The following is a 19,064-nucleotide window of genomic DNA, read 5'->3' as shown; positions in this document are numbered from 1 at the left end:
TGCAGCCTAGGTATATAGTAGGCTATGACATCCAGGCTTGTGTCAGTGAACTCTGTGATGTTCATACCGCAATGAAACTGCCTAAGGATGCATTTCTCAGAACGTATCCCAGTTGTTCAATGATGTGTGTCTATACAGTGGGGCCATAACTAAGATGTATGTTGCCCCAAGCTGGCAAGATGGCTTTGACCTTCTCTTGGGTCCCCCAAACACAGGTTGTCTGCAATCTTGACCAAAGGCTGCCAGGGCATGCACTCCACTGCAGGGGCCAGTAGGAGGCCCCAGCTCAGGCAAAGGCACAGGCAGATATTTCAGGAGTCTGCTAGGGCTGGCACTGAGGGCAGAGACAGAAGCGTTTCCCTGTCCTTTGGGGAGCCTCCCTGTTGCAGAAATTCCAGACTGAACCTTCATACTGAATAAGGGAGGAGGTGTGTGTGGGCTGGAGCCTGCAGGATGAGGAAGGACGTGAATGTTTGTTTTATCAGCCTCTGGCGTGGCCTTGAGATGGTAGTTATAATCTTGGCCCTGGTGTCCAAGGCCCACAGTCATCCTGGGAGTCCCCGTTAGAGTGGAGCAGGTACAGTCACAGCTGTGGGGACAGTATGCTGGCCAAAGGTCTTACCCCACGCTCAGTCCTGGTCAAAGGCTGCCAAACCTTTCTGAGTGCCCCCAGGGAGGGGCTGGGGCGACCCAGGGTGCCCACCGGCGAGGGAGCCGGAATCTCCACTCGCAGTCCTCGCCCATTCAGTGAGATCCCCTCCCCTGGTGACAATGGATGGCTAAATCTGTACCATTTCTGGAGAGAGTTGGGCACACACAAAATCCACCTTCACCAAGTCCAGAATTTCCAGAAGTATGGCCCCATTTACAGGTAAGTCTGGCAGAGGGTGGGAGCTGATGGGACAGGGAAGAGGAGGGGCCCAGGCAGCCCCGCTGTGCTCCCCACTCCCCAAATACGCTGTTCTCCACTTCCAAACTCCTGTACAACTTCTCTCTCTCTCTCTCTCTTTGTTTTTTGTAATACGATACAGAAATATATCGGGGATATTTCAAAATTCAACATTTCAATCTGTGAATGTCTTAATCAAGTACTCTAAACCAGGCATCTACTTTTGAAACAGTTGGTGGCAAGACCACCAGCCATCTGCAAGGAAGATCTTTAACGGGTCCAAACCCTAGATCTGGCCCGGCGCGGTGGCTCACACCCGTAATCCCAGCATGTCGGGAGGCCGAGGCAGGCGGATCACTTGAGGTTAGGAGTTCGAGACCAGCCTGGCCAACATGGTGAAACCCCGTCTTTATTAAAAATACAAAAATTAGCCGGGCATGGTGGCGGACGCCTGTAATCCCAGCTACTCGGGAGGCTGAGGTAGGAGAATCGCTTGAACCCGGGAGGTGGAGGTTGTAGTGAACCGAGATCGCGCCATTGCACTCCAGCCTGGGTGACAGAGCAAGACTCCATCTCAAACAAAACAAAACAACTCCTTGGTCTGAGGAAGGGCGACTGAGGCTAAGTTTCGAACTCCTGGCCCTGGAGCTGTCAGCGCAGGTAGCGAGTTTTAAAAACGGGGGGAGGGCGAGCGATTTGCAGTTCAGAGCACAGAGTGAAAAGGTCGCAGCGTGGTCGAGTTTGGCGCTAGCGACAACCCCAGCTTTCCCCCCGGCGCACGCCGCCGCCGCCGGGGCCGCGCGATTCCGGCCTTGGGTCCGCCCTCGCGTCACCCTGGGTGCGCCCTCGCGTCACCCTCGGCCCGCTCGCCCCCGCCTCGACTAGGCGGCTGCCCCAGCCCATCCGCCCCCGGGTGGGCCAGCGTTTACCTCAGGGCGAGGTCGAGGCGTTCGGTCCCTGCCGGTTCCTAGGTCCCCGTCACTCTGCCGCCAAGTTCCTCTGCACGGACTCCGTGCGCTTTGAGGTGTTACCGGGGCGCTGGGACGCTAGCTCCGCGGGTCCTGCCAGGAGGCAGCGGCGAACCAGGGAGCATTTCTCCGCCGGGCCTGCGCCCCTGCAGCATCCCTTGCCCACCTCGGCTGGCTTCGGCTGGCCTCGGCACTTGCTCGCGGCGCTCGCTCGAGCTCACCTGAGCTCATCCGAGCCCACCCGAACTCATCCGAGCCCACCCGAACTCACCCGAGCCCACCCGAGCTCATCCGAGTCCACCCGAACTCATCCGAGCCCACCCGAACTCGCCCGAGCCCACCCGAGCTCACCCGAGCCCACCCGCGCCAACAGTGGGGCACTACGGTGACGACCGCGGCGGCCGGTCCTCTCCTGTCCAACTTCTGATCTTACCTCTTCCAGGCCTGGGATGCTGGCGGGTAAAAGGGAAAGTATTCCCGGTTCCCAGGCCTGAGGCCTCAACCTTCCGCGGATCCCACTCCCTCTGAAACTCTGAGAGAGAGGTGGTTCCTAAGTGTCTGCCTACATCCGTTATCCTCCGCACACCTTGCAAGCGTTTGTCATCCCCAAGGTCAGAGGAGCCTGAGGCTCAGAGAGGTCACCCAGCGAGATTCCCGTCCTGCTGGGGAGCTGACCTTGCCCTCGGCCCTGGGGCTCTGGAGCCCCTGAGTTTGTCCCTTCCCTTTCCCAAGAATCGGCCTGGCTTCCTGCTAGGAGGAAAGGCCTTTTTTTGGTCTTTGGGTCTCTAAGCCCTCAGGGCCTGTGGCTGTTTTTTTTTTGTTTTTTTTGTTTTTTTTTTTTTTTAATAGAGTCTTGCTCTGTCGCTCAGGCTGGAGAGCAATGGCGCGATCTCCGCTCACCGCAACCTCCGCCTCCCGGGTTCAGGCAATTCTCCTGCCTCAGTCTCGTGACTAGCTGGAACTACAGGCTCGTGCCACCACGCCCAGCTAATTTTTTTTTGTATTTTTAGTAGAGACGGGGGTTTCACCATGTTGGCCAGGCTGGTCTTGAACTCCTGACCTCCTGATCCACCCGCCTTGACCTCCCAAAGTGCTAGGATTACAGGCGTGAGCCACTGCCCCCGGCGGGCCTGTGGCTTTTTCCTGGAAAAACTGCTAAAGTGGGTTTCCACGGTGGGGAGCCTTCCAGCCACCCCTGAGTTCTTTGCTAAGAGTCTGGTCGAGAGGGAAGGGAGATGGTGTAGTGGGTGGTTTGGGGCTGGGAGGGGAGACCGGGAGGGACAGTACATTTTCGTTTAAATGAAAGGTCTTTACAACTCAGAGCATTCTAATGGGTCAGTCACAGGGGACGGGTGTAATGAGTTGGCTGGTTTGATGGCTGGGCTGGGGGTGGGAGGGAGGACAGGCTAGTTTGTGTTGGGGCTTCAGCTGCTCCCTCCTTCCCTCTCTCATAAGTCCTTTACAGTCCAAACTGCCCCTTTTGATAGCTGGTTGGTGGCAAGAGCTTCCCCTACCCTGCACCCCACCTCATTCAGCGTTGAGTGCTGGGCTTGGGAGGTTGCTCCCCTCTGGGTCTCCCCTTCCTCCCCCCTCTCCTAGGCCTGTTGGTGCCTCTGTCCCGTGCTCACTTCACATAGATCTCTAGCTACCCCTGCTTCCTCGTCTCTTCCCTTTTCACCACTTCCTAGACCCCCAGTAGCAACTCCTTCTTTTATACAGCCCCTTCGTTACCGGTGGAGGGTGTCCAGGTTCTTGGCGTCTTGAACAAAGAATTGGACAAAATGCACAAACAAAGCAAGGAAAGAATGAAGGGATTTATTGAAAATAAAGTACACTCCACATAGTGGGGGTGGGTCAAGTTCAAGGACTCAAGGGTCCCGTTACAGAATTGTGGGGAATTTACCCCCTAGAGAATTCCACTGGTTACTTCAGGTACGCCTTATGTAAATGGAGAGGATGAAGTATTCAAGTTACAGAGTCATAAGCCCTATGGAGAGGATATTTCCTGTTAGAGCTGAAGTGTGAATCGGCCTTATGTTCTCTGCCTCCAGACCCTATTTTCCTGCCTCACCTTTCTGTTTTCTGAGTCACTTCCATCTGAATCTTGTAACATGTCCCTGTAGTTGGTATTATTACTTCCCCATTTTACAGATGGGGAAACTGAGGCCTAGTGAGAAGAAGGGTCTTGTCAATGTCACACAACTCATGAGAGCAAAGCGAGGGCGGGAACGGGAATTGTCTGACTTCCAGCTCTGTGTGTCATTATACTCGAATTTACAGCTAATAAACAATAAACTTCTGAATAAATGTGAGGAATTTAAAATATAACTTTTGTGGGGTTTTTCCTAACACAAAGGCTGTTCTTGTTTTATACAGAGCAATTTAGAAAATTGAAAATTTAGAAAAATGAAAAATTGAAGTCAGGTACAGTCAATTCCAATAACATTTAAGTATCATTAAGAATGTGAATATACGACCAGGCTCAGTGGCTCACGCCTGTAATCCCAGCACTTTGGGAGGCCGAGGCAGGTGGGTCACCTGAGCTCGGGAGTTCAAGACCAGCCTGACCAACATGGAGAAACCACGTCTCTACTAAAAATACAAAATTAGCTGGGTGTGGTGGCTCATGCCTGTAATCCCAGCTACTCGGGAGGCTGAGGCAGAATTGCTTGAACTTGGGAGGCTGAGGTTGCGGTGAGCTGAGATTGTGCCATTGCACTCCAGCCTGGGCAATAAGAGCGAAACTCTGTCTCAAAAAAAAAAAAAAAGAATGTGAATATACTATATACGCTCCACAATAATATATCAAGGACTTCTTTCCTCATTTTTCTCTCTAATATACAATTATTTTTCCTAATTTAAGAGGGAGTGCTGTTTAGTGGTCTTCAGACTTTTCTGGGGGTAGATCCCATTTCGTTTATTTGTATCTTCTTCCTTTTTCTTGATCTGTCTTATTAATATTTATTTATTTTTTGAAACAGGGTCTTGCTCTGTCTCCCAGGCTGGAGTACAGCGGTGCCATCATAGCTCACTGTAGCCTTGAACTCCCGGGCTCAAACGATCCTCCCCCTCTTTCCTCGGCTTCCCAAAGGACTGGGATTGCAGGTGTGAGCCACTATGCCCAGCATCTAATATAATTATAAAAGACAGCATGGTAGTCCACAGTATAGATTTTTTTTCCCACCAGTTCTTTAAAGTGAATGTACAGCCTACTTTTGACTTTTTTCTATTAGACGTGATGCTGCAATGGACATCCTCATCCATCAGGCTTCGTTGTTGATGTCAGATCATTGCCTTGGGCTAGATTCCCAGAAGTGGGATTGATAATGATACTAGCAGTTCAAGGGCTTGGCTGAGCTGGGGTAGGGATATGGAGCTAGTTAGTGCAAAGACACGTGGTAGCTGGAAAAACATTGAGGGGATTTTTTTGGGAGGCCACGAACAAGTGAAGGCCTGAGACTCAGCAAGGTAGGTCCAGGCTTTCTGGCTCAGTGGTTAAGGCAGCACTGTGAGAGGAGAGAGAGAGAGAACGCGTGCACACACGAGCGCCCTTGGCCTGTATCTGTATGTTTTTATACTTTGCCTAAAAATGTATCTTAAATTAACTTTCTTAGACAAAAGGGAGAGGTAAGCAAGAAGCTATTGGCAAGACCAGCTCCTAATACATCAACGTGGGTTTAAGATCTCGCAAAGTGATCAAGTGGTCGGTGAAAAAGAAAGAGACAAGGAAAAAGTTTTCCTTAAAGCTGGGCCCAGGGAAGACCCCACATAATGCTGCTCTGTGGATGCCTGACGTTCCCCTGAAAACCTCAGTTTTTTATTGTGCTCTTTCAATAGGGGAGGGGGAGCGAGGTTACGCAAAGTTTCAGTGATAATTATACAAAAAGAATACATTTGCAAAAACTGGTGCACAAAAATCACAACGTGGTATTATAAAAGCAGAACAATGTAAAGATAGCTTTCTGTGTGTCAGCACAGAAATCATACACCTTAGCAAGAATAGAGGTTAAATATAAACTTATGATTATCAGCAAGAACATATTGGGCTCACAGCTGCAGGGGGAACAGGATTTGACACAGGACAACCAGCCTGACCACAAAAACTGCAGGAGGAGGGGCCTCCCCACAGGCCTGGAGGAGCGGTGGGAGAAGAAAGGCTTTTACCTCCTTATCTTCACCACAGAGACAGACGCCCCTCATGCATCCGTTTGTAGGCTGTCCATAAGGGTCGCATTCCCTTTCCAGGGCCATAATCAATATGCCTTTCCTGGGAAAGGAATCCGGGTAATAAGCCTCTCCATTACAGGTCCGTTTATAGGCTCTCTGCAACGAGAAGCCCATGACGCACTGTCATCTCTCTCCGACAGTCAAGCTAGGTGGTTAGTCCCTTTCACAGAGTTCCTGTTTTTACCAGAACAGTTCAGCAGAGCCAAAGTTACAAGTCACATCTCAGCATTTCACATTGCCCTTCATTTTCTCAAATATAATCGATACAGCAAGTAACACAAAGCAAATAACACATTTCGGGGAAACCAAATTCTAAGATAATTTACAGGTTAAAAATCAACAACAATTTCTTCTTCTTATTTCAGGTAGCTCGGGTTTTGCCAATTCTTCCAGAAGCTTGGGGTTGCTCAGTCACCACAGAGGGGTTCAGAGTATTCCCAAAAAGAAGTGGAATTTCCTGTTGTTTTGTAGTAGTTGTATTTTTATTTCTCATTTTTTGCTTAAACAATGGAATTAATTTTCTGGCAGTTCTGGAAACTAGAAGTCAGAGATCAAGGTTTTGGGTGAGTTACTTGCTCTCTCCTTGGAGTTAGATGCCATCTTCTCCCCGTGTTGACGCGGTCTTTCCTCCGTGTGTATCCACGTCCTCTTCTCTTTGTGTAAGAACACCAGTCATATCTAATAGTTGTATTTGGCCAGGCACGGTGACTCACACCTGCTGTCCCAGCACTTTGGGAGGCTGAGGTGGGAGGATCTCTTGAGCCCAGGAGTTTGAGACCAGCCTGGGAAACATGGCAAAACCTCATCTCTACAAAAAATACAAAAATTAGCAAGGCATGGTGGTGGGTGCCTGTAGTCCCAGTTACTTGTGGGGGCTGAGGTGAGAGGATCACTGGAGCCTGAGAGGTCAGGGCTGCAGTGAGCCGTGATCACACCACTGCACTCCAGCCTGGGTAACAGAGACTCTGCCTCAAAACAATAACAAAAACCCAGTTGTATTTAATAGAGACTGTCTGCAAAGCAATTTGCAAACCCTTCCTCACTGCCTGTAGGCTGGGGCCTGATGTTTTACTGAAGTTTTATTTTAATAGAGACAAAGTGTGTTGTCGGGTGGCCTCTGACTCTTAGGGGCAAGGTGGCCACTGCCAGAATTTCAGTTGTAGAGTCTGGCAGGGGTTTGGCCTGATATGGCCTACTTTGCAAGCTATAGTGAGTCACTCTAGCCGTGACATGAAAGTGTGCCATGGTTCTGAGCTCTGTGGACGGGTGAGAAGCGGCGGCTGCTGTGGAGTGAACACAGGAAGAGTGCGCGTGGAGCAGAGGACTGGCTGGTCCGTGGAAGGCTCTGGGGTGGGCTTTGGGCTGGCCCTGGGGATGTGCTGTGGGACGGCAGCAACAGTAATCATAAAGCTGTCACTTGTAGAATGTTTAACAAAGGTCACATCCATATACTTGCTATCATCTTGTCCTTCAGCAACGCTGTGAGACAGGTACTGTGTTTGTCTTTATTTTATAGAAAAGGAAACTGAGACTCAGAGGGGTTAAGGGCCTTGACTCAGGTCCCACAGTCAGCAAGTTGTGGAACTGTGAGGCAGCTGTGCTGAGCCTGTATCCACAGCTCTCCTTGGATCCATCCATCACCCTCTCTCCCCCACCCCTCCAGGGAGAAGCTTGGCAATGTGGAGTCGGTTTATGTCATCGACCCTGAAGATGTGGCCCTTCTCTTTAAGTTCGAGGGCCCCAGCCCGGAACGATTCCTCATCCCGCCCTGGGTCGCCTATCACCAGTATTACCAGAGACCAGTAGGAGTCCTGTTGAAGTGAGTCCTGGGCCATCTCCCAGGGTCTGGAGGGAGGTGGTGGGGAGCTGTGGAGAGGACAGAGGCCAGGGGTGAGGGGCTGAGGCCAGGCTTGCCCTGTGCCTCCTAGCAGGGCCTCTAGGTGAATATCCGTCATTTTCCTGCCTCCCTAAAGCAAATGATGATGATGATGATAATGAATTGCTCTGCCAGCCTTCAGGGAAATGGTCATACTGAAGATCCTAATGAATAATTAAAGATCTGGCAAAGTTCTCAATGATTGGTTTGCTTACTGAGTCCCACCTTACTGAGCACACTTGATGAGTCAGGACTTGTGCCAGGAGCTGGGGATACAGTGACAAATAGAGCAGGGACCTGCCACGGTGAGTCCCATACAGGCTAAAGGGGCAGTGAGGCATTTGCCCTACATGGGGACAGATCAGTGTTTTTAAGTGTAGTGGATACCGTTTTCTACCAAATTGTTCATCAATTTTTTTTTTTTTTTTTTTGAGGCAGAGTTTCAGTTTTGTTGCCCAGGCTAGAGTGCAATGATGCAATGTTGGCTCACTGCCACCTCCGCCTCCAGGGTTCAAGTGATTCTCCTGCCTCAGCCTCCCGAGTAGCTGGGATTACAGGCATGTGCCACTATGCCTGTCTAATTTTTTGTATTTTTAGTAGAGACAGGATTTCTCCATGTTGGTCAAGCTGGCCTTGAACTCCCGACCTTAGGTGATCCGCCTGCCTCAGCCTCCCTGGGAGTCCAGGCGTGAGCCACTGTGCCTGACCCATCAATTTATTTATTTTTTTTTATCTTGAGATGGGGCTCACTGTGTCACCCAGGCTAGAGTACAGTGGTTCAATCATGGCTCACTGCAGCCTCTGCCTCCCTGGCTCAGGTGATCCTCCCACCTCAGCCTCCTGAGTAGTTGGGATTACAGGTGTGTGTCACCACACCCAGCCAGGTTTTACATTTTTAGTACAGATGGGATTTCGCCATTTGCCCAGGCTGGTCTTGAACTCCTGGACTCAAACAATCCTCCTGCTTTGGCCTCCCAAAGTGCTAGGATTATAGGCATGAGCCACCACACTCAGTCCATCAAAAATGTAAAATGTGGGGTGGGGTGCGGTAGCTCCTGCCTGTAATCCCAGCACTTTGGGAGGCTAAGGAGGACAGATTGCTTGAGCTCAGGAGTTCAAGACCACCCTGGGCCACACAGTAAGAGCCCATCTCTACAAAAAATAAAAAATTAGCTGGGTGTGGTGGCATGTGCCTGTGGTCCCAGCTATTTGCGAGGCTGAGGCCAGAGACTTGCTGGAGCCCAGGAAGTGGAGGTTGCTGTAAGCAGAGATCACACCATTGTAAGTGGAGGTTACAATGGAGATCACACCCAGGAAGTAGAGGTTGCTGTAAGCAGAGATCACACCACTGCACTTTTGAAACAGATTGTGTCTCAAAAGAAAAAAGGTAAAATGCAACCATATCAAATGTTGGTGAGGCTCCAGAACAACGGGCGCTCTCATCTGTGGCTGGTGGGAGTGGAACCTGGAGCCACTACTTCGGAAAATGATTGGACATTTTCTCCTGAAATGGAATATTTTCATACCTGTGACATAGCAGTTTGACTTCAGGGATATATTCCAAAGAATATCCCTGCTTTGGGGGATGTGTAGTAGAATGTTTGCAGTAGTACTGTTCATGATATTAAAAACCGGAAAGCTACTTAAATGCCCAATAGGTTTGTAAGTGAGTGAATTGTAGTACACACCAGTCAAAATGAAGGGTCTCAGTGTCCCACGGCAATACGGATGATACTTAGAACGATACAACTAAGTGAAAAAAGCAAGTCTGACAAAGCATGACAGCTTTTTATTTTATTTTATTTGAGATGGAGTCTCGCTCTGTCAAGTGTGCTGGAGTGCAATGGCATGGTCTCAGCTCACTGCAACCTCCACCTCCCTGGTTCAAGTGATTCTCCTGGCTCAGCCTTCTGAGTAGCTGGGATAACAGGCGCCCACCACCACACCCAGCTAAATTTTGTATTTTTAATAGAGACAGTGTTTCACCAGGTTAGCCAGGCTGGTCTCAAACTCCTGACCTCAGGTGATCCACCTGCCTTGACCTCCCCAAGTGCTGGGGTTATAGGTGTGAGCCACTGTCCCTGGCCAACAACTTTTTAAAAGAACTTAAAAACAAGTATGTATTTTATAATAGTACCTTTTAGGAATAAATGGAGATCAGATAAAATTAGACACAGACAAGAGCAAGGGATTCTGCTGGGTGGTCTCCTTAGAAGCAAACCAAGGATGTGGAAGGACCAGTGTAAGTTACTGTCAATTTCCTAGTTTCTGTGGTGGTTGGTAAGTTTACAATAACATTCTTACCAAGTCACAAAGAGGATTTTGCATGGATTGATTTTCAAGAGTGTGCCATGGCCCGGCGTGGTGGCTCATCCCTATAATCCCAGCACTTTGGGAGGCCGAGGTGGGCAGATCACAAGGTGAGGAGATCGAGACCATCCTGTCTAACATGGCAAAACCCCGTCTCTACTAAAAATAAAAAAATATTAGCCAGGCATGTAGTCTCAACTACTCGGGAGGCTGAGGCAGGAGAATCGCTTGAACCTGAAAGGTGGAGGTTGCAGTGAGTTGAGATCACGTCACTGCACTCCAGCCTGGGCGACAGAGCAAGACTGTCTTAAAAAAAAAAAAAGGGCCGGGCGCTGTGGCTCATGCCTGTAATCCCAGCACTTTGGGAGGCCGAGGCAGGTGGATCACGAGGTCAAGAGATCGAGACCATCCTGGGCAGCATGGTGAAACCCCGTCTCTACTAAAAATACAAAAAATTAGCTGGGCATGGTGGCGCGTGCCTGTAATCCCAGCTACTCGGGAGGCTGAGGCAGGAGAATTGCCTGAACCCAGGAGGCGGAGGTTGCGGTGAGCCGAGATCGCGCCATTGCACTCCAACCTGGGTAACAAGAGTGAAACTCCGTCTAAAAAACAAAACAAAAAAAAAGGGATGTACCATGAATTGAGGTTTATTAGGACCAACCAAGTTTTGGGCACCTGAGGTCCTCCAACAGAAGTGAATAATGGGATGTGTAGAGGGTGCAGAAGAGGAGAGGCTGGTCAATTTTGTTTGTGCAAGAGTCAGAAAATGTTATACGGAGGGGACCTGGAGTGTCAAATGTGAGCGCCGGCCAGGAGAAAGTGGGGGATGGGAGGGTGGCTTGAAAGTCATGCCTGCAGCTGAGGCAAAGAGCCTGAAAGTTACGCAGAGAGTTCTGAGAATATCAGTTCCTGGCTCTCAGCAGAGCGGGTGGAGGGGAGTTGGGTTTTGTTCCCCTTCACTTTCTTTTTTCCTTTTCTTCTCCCAGCCAGGCAGAGCAGGGAGGAGGTGAGAGGCAGAGGGCACTGGGAGAGGTGAGGACAGGGGCCCTGGTGGGAATGCTGGATGCTGTGAGCTGTCACTCAGCTTCCTGGGAAAACTGAGTCAGCCCCTCTGTGTTCGCCAGGCCTGGGGTCTGTGATCATGAGGGCTTGCGGGCCCGTGTTTTCTCAGGAAGTCAGCAGCCTGGAAGAGAGACCGACTGGCCCTGAACCAGGAGGTGATGGTTCCAGAGACCACCAAGAACTTTGTGCCCTTGTTGGATGCAGTGTCTCGGGACTTTGTCAGTGTCCTGCACAGGCGCATCAAGAAGGCGGGCTCTGGAAATTTCTCAGGGGACATCAGTGATGACCTGTTCCGCTTTGCCTTTGAGTGTAAGGGGCTTGCACCTGGCTTGCAGTGGGCATGGGGGTGGGTGTTCACTCTCGTACCTTCAGGTTCAGCACAGACCTTGCAGAGGCATTGAGATTGGCTTCTGGGATGAGCTTCTGATCATATCCTCCAGTGCCAGCTACCCAGAGGCAATTTAAGACCACCCTCGGCAACAGAGTGAGACCCCTCGCTCTGGGGTTCCCTCACCTGGCATTCTCTCTCATCTGGCATTTGTGCTGTAGGAGCAATGGTCCCCAACATACAGGTCGCTATTGCCACCATCCTCCAAAGCCAGAGCCTGGCTTGGCCCTTCATTCTGCAAGTCTCCACCTCCTGGGACATAGACCTTTGAAGTCAGGTAGGGTAGAGGAGAGAGTTCAGTGGTTCATCTGAGGTGGGCGTTGAGGAATCTGTAGGAGTTATCTAGATGGGGTAAGGAAGTCAGGCAGTAGAGGTAAAGGGAACAGCACATGTAAAGGCCCCATGGCTTGATGAAGCTCGTGTGGTCATAGCAAGAAACTGGGGTACCCAGAGCTTTGTATGAAAACAGTATTCACATTCCTCACCTGATAGGTGGGGAGAACTTGAGGCTGTCGTAACTTCTTAGGTCCAGCAAGACTAGGTCCGGGAGGGTTAATTATCCAGGGCCTTAGGACCCTCAGCCTCCTTTCTGATCTGTTTCAGGAAGTATTTAGCCAATTCAGCCAATTACAGATGAGGAATTTCTCCTGGTGGAAGTATGGTCAGAGCAGTTGCATCCTGGGCTAGGCTCTCTCCTAGCTGTGCCAGAGACCTTGCTTCCCACCTTTCAGGTCTTCCACATGCCCTTCTGCAGAACCTGTGTGGTTTCCAGAGGCCAGCTTTCTCAGCCTTGCATCTTAGCCCTTTGGGACTCAGGCCTCAATTTCTTTACTGAAGGAGGCTGAGGGTAGGGGCAAGAGATCCTTCATGCTGAGGGAGGTGAGGGTGGAGGAGTCCCTGGGAGTTGTGGCTCTCGGATGGCCGTGCTGGAAGTGGCTTCTCAGCCTCTGCCTCTCCCTGCAGCCATCACTAATGTCATTTTTGGGGAGCGCCAGGGGATGCTGGAGGAGGTAGTGGACCCTGAGGCCCAGCGGTTCATCGACGCCATCTACCAGATGTTCCACACCAGCGCCCCCATGCTCAACCTCCCCCCAGACCTGTTCCGTCTGTTCAGGACCAAGATCTGGAAGGACCATGTGGCCGCGTGGGACACGATTTTCAATAAAGGTGAGGGCTCCTCCAGCTGCGCTCTCCTCCTGGGAGCCCCAGGCCTCAGCTAGCCCCTTTGTCCCAAGCTCTGTCAATGAGTGCTGACTTGACATGCAGGAAACGCACACTGTGGTGGGCAGGCGTGGGTGTCAGGAAGGCCCTGGGACCCCCGGAAATGTCAGGCGGAAGACTGGCTGGCTATTGGGGATTATTAGATTTTTCTGGAAAAAGAAGAGCGAAGACGGCTGTGATCTTCTTCAAAGGAGCTCATGCTCCCCAGAGGGTGAAGGGCCAGTGTCTGAGCCATGGCTGTGCTGGATGACAGGGACTTGGGGAAGGGTGGGTGGAGAAGGCTGGTCAGGATATGGCAGAGTCAGATCCCACCTCTGCCCTTTACGCCCATGTGACCTTGGGCAAGTGACTATCTCTCTCTGCCTCTGTTATCTGTAAAATGGGGATGATGTCACATACCCCAGGAGTTCAATGACAAAACAGATATGAAGGGCTTAGTACAGAGTAAGTGCTCAGTAAAACGGCAGCCTAAGAAGCACAGGGCTCCAGAATCCCCAGGCCCTTGGCGCCACCTCTCACCACAGACTGCCCTCCTTCCTGCCCACCTGCGGGGAACCTCACTCTTTTTTCTTTCCTCCTGACCCACAGCTGAGGCATACACCCAGAACTTCACCTGGGAATTGAGACAGAAAGGAAATGTTGACCACAATTACCGTGGCATCCTCTACAGACTCCTGGGAGACAGCAGGCTGCCCTTCGAGGACATCAAGGCCAACGTCACGGAGATGCTGGCAGGAGGTGTGGACACGGTGAGGTGGCTGTAGGGGCAGCACCTTGTCCCCCCCTGTGCCCACGTGCCCCTCTTTGTCTAAAACCCTGTTGTTAAGGGGGCCCTACCCATGTAGGATATGTCTCCCTCCCCACCGATATTTCTTAAGTGCTAATCTCCTAGGACAGTGAGGTCAAAGTCAAGTCACCCTGGGCATGATTTGAAGCTGATCAGCCATTTTTCTTTGCCTGTGAGAGAGGAGTGGCCAGGCATGGTGGCGAAGCCCAGGCTCCAAGTGGAGTCTCTACAGGAGGAGATCCCCTCTGGATGCTTGCTCCGTCAGAGCTCTGCTGATGGAGGACAACGCCCCAGCTCCTGGGGAGAACATGCTCACTCAAATCCGGGGAAGCAGGCAGGAGCCTGGACACACTGGGGGGCCGGGGGCATTTGCTGTGGGCTCTGCCGTCCAGGGTCTTTTCATTGTCCTCCCTCCTCCCCCTTCCAGCCCTCAGTACCCTACGCTGCCCCCAAGGCCCAGAGGCATCCCTTGTGCTCCCTCCACAGCAGCATGGCACCCCAGAGACTTCTTTTTCTGGATGTTAAGAATGATTAGTCCTGTGTGATATCCCATTTTCCACTTTTTAAATTTTTTATTATACTTTAAGTTCTGGGGTACATGTGCAGAACGTGCAGGATTGTTACATAGGTATACACATACCATGGTGGTTTGCTGCATCCATCACCCTGTCATCTACATTAGGTATTTCTCCTAATGTTATCTCTCCCCTATCCTCCCACCTCCTGCTATCCCTCCCCTAGACCCCCACCCCCCATCCCCGACAGGCCTCAGTGTGTGATGTTCCCCTCCCTGGGTCCGTGTGTTCCCATTGTTCAACACCCACTTATGAAATTTTTAAAACTTCCCCATGCTAATGCTGTAGTGGAGTTGTTTAGTATTTACTGACTAGTTAAGGCTTAGAATACAATAGACCTCAAATGTCCTCACATGGCTCAGAGGGGAGGGGTGTATGGTTTGCTAGGGCCGCTGTAACCAAATCCCACAGACTGGAGGGCTTAAACAACAGACATTTATTTTCTCACAGTTCTGGAGGCTGGATGTCCAGGGTCGAGGTGTTGGCGGGGTTGGTGCATTCTAAGGCGTCTCTCCTTGGCTGGTAGATGGCCGTCTTCTCCCTCTCTCTCGCATGGGCTTCCCTCTGTCTGTGTCAGAATCATCTTAACTCATGAAGAAACTAGTCAGGATTGGATTAGGATCCCCCTCAAGGACTTCATTTTACTTTAAAATCTTTGAAGGTTCTATCTCCAAATACAGTCACATTCTGAGGTTCTGAGGTTAGGACTTCAACAGATGAATTTTGGGAGGGGCTATACAGTTCAGCTTGTGACGGGGAGGCAGCGAAGCCAACGGAGGGATGGCACACTGCAATGATGGAGGCAAGCGCCCTCCACTGGCCAAGCTGAGATATGGAGACTGACTCACATAGCCGTGAAGGACACAGAGAAGGCTCCACAGAGGGCCTAAAATTCTTGCAGGCTGCTGCCAGGAGGAGAGAGGAGAAATAGTGTTTCAGGAGCAGGGAGAAGCACATGTCAAGTCCCCTGGGTGAATCACGTTCATCCCAGGTATTAGATCTGTGTAACACTCTGATGAAGGGGTTTTGGTCCCTGGGACAGGCTGCAGACGGAGCCTCTGAGCATACCTTCAACATAGTTCATTGTCTATTATGTAGAAGAGATCTTCAAAAATCACTCACCTGCACCAGAGAAATGATTACCGTGAGGTAACATTTATTAAGCACATGCTGTACGGCAGGCAGGGTTCTAAGCTGTTTACATATGTTACCTCATTTAATACTCACAAACAATCCTCTAAGGTATGTTACCATCATCCCCCTTTTTCAGATGAGGAAGCTGGAGCACAGAGAGGCTAAATAACTTGGTCAAGGTCACACAGCTAGTAACACAGCTTATCAAATCCCAAGTACCTCTCTACGGCAGGCCTTGGCAGTACTGAGATGAAAACACACACATGGTTGGAGTCTGGCAGAGGGAGCACATCCTTGCTTCTTAGGTGGGGAAGGGAATTCCAGGAAGAGGACCTAGCATGGGGAAGACTTCAGGGCTTTGGGGGCTGTGTGCCACTCCATGTAGCTGGAGCATTAGGTGCGTGTTGGAGAGAAGTGGGGAGTGGGGGATGGGGGAGCTGCAGCAGGTGTTGAGGGGCCCTGTGGCTCAGGCCTGAGCCTCTGCATTTCATCTGGAGGCTCTGGGGAGCCAGGCAAGGATTTTAAGCTGAGAAGGAGCTGTGTGACAGCTTGTCATTGTTGCCCCTGCCAGGAGGAGAGAGGAGGGTGTCTAAGTCCCTTGGACAAAATATGATCCTTGGTAAGATAGTGTGTCAGCAACCCATGTCCTAGTCCCCAGGAGGGACTGCTGCTCCAGGCTAGGGTCCCAAACGGGCCTGGTTTGTCATCATTGAGGAATTTGATGAGGGTCACTCAGATCTCTGGCGAAGGGCTAGTGGTCACAACCTCTGGCTTATATTGAGATTAGCTGATTAATTTCAACACACACCACACACCAATTGCAACACTGATAGGAAACATCTGGCTGGTCCGGTTTCAGCATCTTTGAGCCTTACTTGAAGCCATGCTGCTATAGGCGAATGCTAAGGCTTTGGGAAGTTCTATTGGAGAGAGGGGTGGCTGTTTAACAAGGCATTTCAAAAGGAATGACATTCATTCTGAAGTGCAATCATGACAGAAGGATTTGGCCTCTAAGGGCCTCTGGAATTCTTTGGAAGAAGGCGTTGTCTGTGTAGCTGACACTCTACTGGCTGGGGAGATGGGTGGGTTTTTGGCAACATGAGGGATGAGGGCAGGGACAAGTGCTTCCCCTAACATTCCTGCCTGGCCAGCAAGAAAGGCTTTCTGGACATTTCCCGTTTTAACAATGGAATGTGTTTTGCTTTTGCAGAGGATGGTCTTGGAGACTGGGGTGGGGTGGGGGAAAGAGAGGTTCTTGGAAATGAAAATTTAGCGTGAGGACCTCAAGGAGCCCTGGAGTGACCGGCCCTCCGGTCTTCTATACGCCCTACTCCCCACCAGACATCCATGACCCTGCAGTGGCACTTGTACGAGATGGCACGCAACCTGAAGGTGCAGGATATGCTGCGGGCAGAGGTTTTGGCCGCCCGGCGCCAGGCCCAGGGAGACACGGCCACAATGCTGCAGCTGGTGCCACTCCTGAAAGCCAGCATCAAGGAGACTCTGAGGCAAGCCCACAACCACCCATGCCACCCCCCAACTGCAGTCCCTGGGCAGGGCCAGGGAAGTGACCGGGGCAAGGGTTAGGAGGATGGGCTGGTGGAGGAGGTTGGAAGCAGGAAGGGAAAAGTCTGGAGGAGAAAGAAAATAGAGCCAGGGCCCTACTCTGGCATGAGTGCCATGCAGGGTGTGGGGCTCGGGGGCTGAGACCAGCCTTTGGGGCCATCAGCTTCTGAGTGCCCTCCTCCTGCAGACTCCACCCCATCTCCGTGACCCTGCAGAGATATCTTGTAAATGATCTGGTTCTTCGAGATTACATGATTCCTGCCAAGGTAGGTGCAGCCAGTGGGCTGCAGGCTCTGCCAGTCAGAGAGGGCTGGAGCAGGCTGCAATTGCTGACAGAGGGTGGTGCTGGGGCCCTTGTGGGGCCCTTGATGGCAGCAGTCTCAGTCTGAGTGAAGGGCAGAGGTGGTGGGCCTGGTGGGCGGTGACCTCTAGGATGTTATTGGAAACCAGGGTTAAGAGGAAGACTTCACGGTTTGCCTGAGTCTGAGGAAAGGGTGGAACGGTCACCCTAGCCTTGTGCCTTCCGCCATCCCCATTTGGTGGGTAAGGATCACAGAGGGGCAGGGCCTTGTTCAAGGTTGGACAGTGGGCAGAATGTCCTGCCCTGGAGAGCCGGGCAGCCATGCTGTGGAGTGGGAGTGGTGGTGAGAGGGCAGGGGACTGGGGAATGGGGTGTTATGCTCAGGGCTGTGGGGAGGCAGGGCTTACTCAGGCCTCTGATCACCTTGCCCCAGACACTGGTGCAGGTGTCCCTCTATGCTCTGGGCCGAGAGCCCACCTTCTTCTTCCACCCGGAAAATTTTGACCCAGCCCGATGGCTGAGCAAAGACAAGAGCATCATTCACTTCCGGAACTTGGGCTTTGGCTGGGGTGTGCGGCAGTGTCTGGGACGGCGGATTGCCGAGCTGGAGATGACCATCTTCCTCATCAATGTGAGTCAAGCCGGGGACATCTGGGCACCCTGGGCTAGCCCTGGCCCCAGTGACGGCACCAGCCTTCCTCCTCCCATCTCTGTCCAGAGCCCAGGGAGGTCAGGGCTGGGGCACGTCTACCTCCAGTTACTTGCTCTGACTCTCTCCCACAATTCCCTGCTGCCCCTTTTTGAGGCTTAACCACTCAGTACCCACTGTTGCCCCTGGCCGTCCATTCCCCATGGTGGTGATGGGATGGGACAGGGCTGAGATGTGTAGAGGACTTAAGGTCTAGTTCTAAATTGAGGGAACGGAGCACTAGGATGCATTATCAGGCACTGTGCAGGGTTACACGAGGAGCCGGTGGTTAACTCCTGGAGCTCCTCAAATCACACTTCACAGGCACTGCCTATGGGTGAATGGGCCTGGCCAGGGAGACAGATCCTCCTCTGCCCTCCCCTAAACCTACCATCGGCCTTTCTCAGATGCTGGAGAACTTCAGAGTTGAAATCCAACATCTCGGTGATGTAGGCACCACATTCAACCTCATCCTGATGCCTGAAAAGCCCATCTCCTTCACCTTCCGGCCCATTAACCAGGAAGCAACCCAGGAGTGATCAGAAGGGATGGCCTGCAGCCGTGTGGGAGGAAACCCCAGGCAGCGGGGCCCACAGGGTCTCTGCATCTTCAGTCCTCTGTCCCCAGCCTTGCTCCTTTCTGCCCAGCCTGCTGAGCAGGTAGGGTAGGATCTCAGTGGTCACCTTCCTCGGCTCAACTGGGCCGCTCTTCGTCACCCACCCCATGGAGACAATAAACAGCTGAACCTTGTGGTGTCTTTCGTTCCATCAGACTCATTAGGTGCTCATCACTCCCATGGAGGTGCTCCCTGGGTTAAAGCAGGATCTGGGGCATGCTCGGGGGACCCAGGCAACCACACTTGAAGCCACCTCTGCTGGTACCCACTCACCCACGGCAGCTCAGGAGCCAGCAGGATCAACTCTAGGCTCCCCGGGGCAAGGGGTGAGGTAGAGTGAGGTGGAGGAGGGGAGGGACTGCCACTGTGCCAGGAGCTATAGAAGCACAGGCAGAGGGACGAAGGAGAACTGGGGAGTTCTGTGGAGAGAGCAGGGTGGCCCCAAGAGGCGTGGCC

The 19,064-nt window shown here is 51.8% G+C and overlaps 1 protein-coding gene across 1 annotated transcript; it reads left to right on the top strand.

Moving 5' to 3' along the window:
* Positions 1–448: 448 nt before the first annotated feature.
* Positions 449–18,742, top strand: CYP11A1 (cytochrome P450 family 11 subfamily A member 1). Its single transcript, XM_012475919.3, has 9 exons — positions 449–871; positions 7,748–7,903; positions 11,442–11,641; positions 12,684–12,887; positions 13,530–13,690; positions 16,779–16,945; positions 17,191–17,269; positions 17,738–17,935; positions 18,400–18,742. The coding sequence occupies exons 1-9, from the start codon at positions 603–605 to the stop codon at positions 18,529–18,531; spliced, it is 1,566 nt and encodes a 521-aa protein (XP_012331342.1). The 5' UTR covers positions 449–602; the 3' UTR covers positions 18,532–18,742.
* The last annotated feature ends 322 nt before the right edge of the window (positions 18,743–19,064 follow it).

The sequence above is a fragment of the Aotus nancymaae genome, unplaced genomic scaffold (assembly GCF_030222135.1).
Source record: "Aotus nancymaae isolate 86718 unplaced genomic scaffold, 86718_ANA_hifiasm-v0.15.2.pri h1tg000003l, whole genome shotgun sequence".
Classification (NCBI taxonomy): domain Eukaryota; kingdom Metazoa; phylum Chordata; class Mammalia; order Primates; family Aotidae; genus Aotus; species Aotus nancymaae.
Note: the sequence above shows the minus strand (reverse complement) of the source record. Positions and strands in the feature narration are given on the sequence as shown.

Excerpts from the sequence above, each read along its gene's own strand:
- CYP11A1 (XM_012475919.3), top strand. The coding sequence starts at position 603 with ATGCTGGCCAAAGGTCTTACCCCACGCTCAGTCCTGGTCAAAGGCTGC. Across the intron at positions 11,642-12,683 it reads GTTCCGCTTTGCCTTTGAGT|CCATCACTAATGTCATTTTT; the intron begins GTAAGGGGCTTG and ends CTCTCCCTGCAG. Across the intron at positions 16,946-17,190 it reads AGCATCAAGGAGACTCTGAG|ACTCCACCCCATCTCCGTGA; the intron begins GCAAGCCCACAA and ends CTCCTCCTGCAG.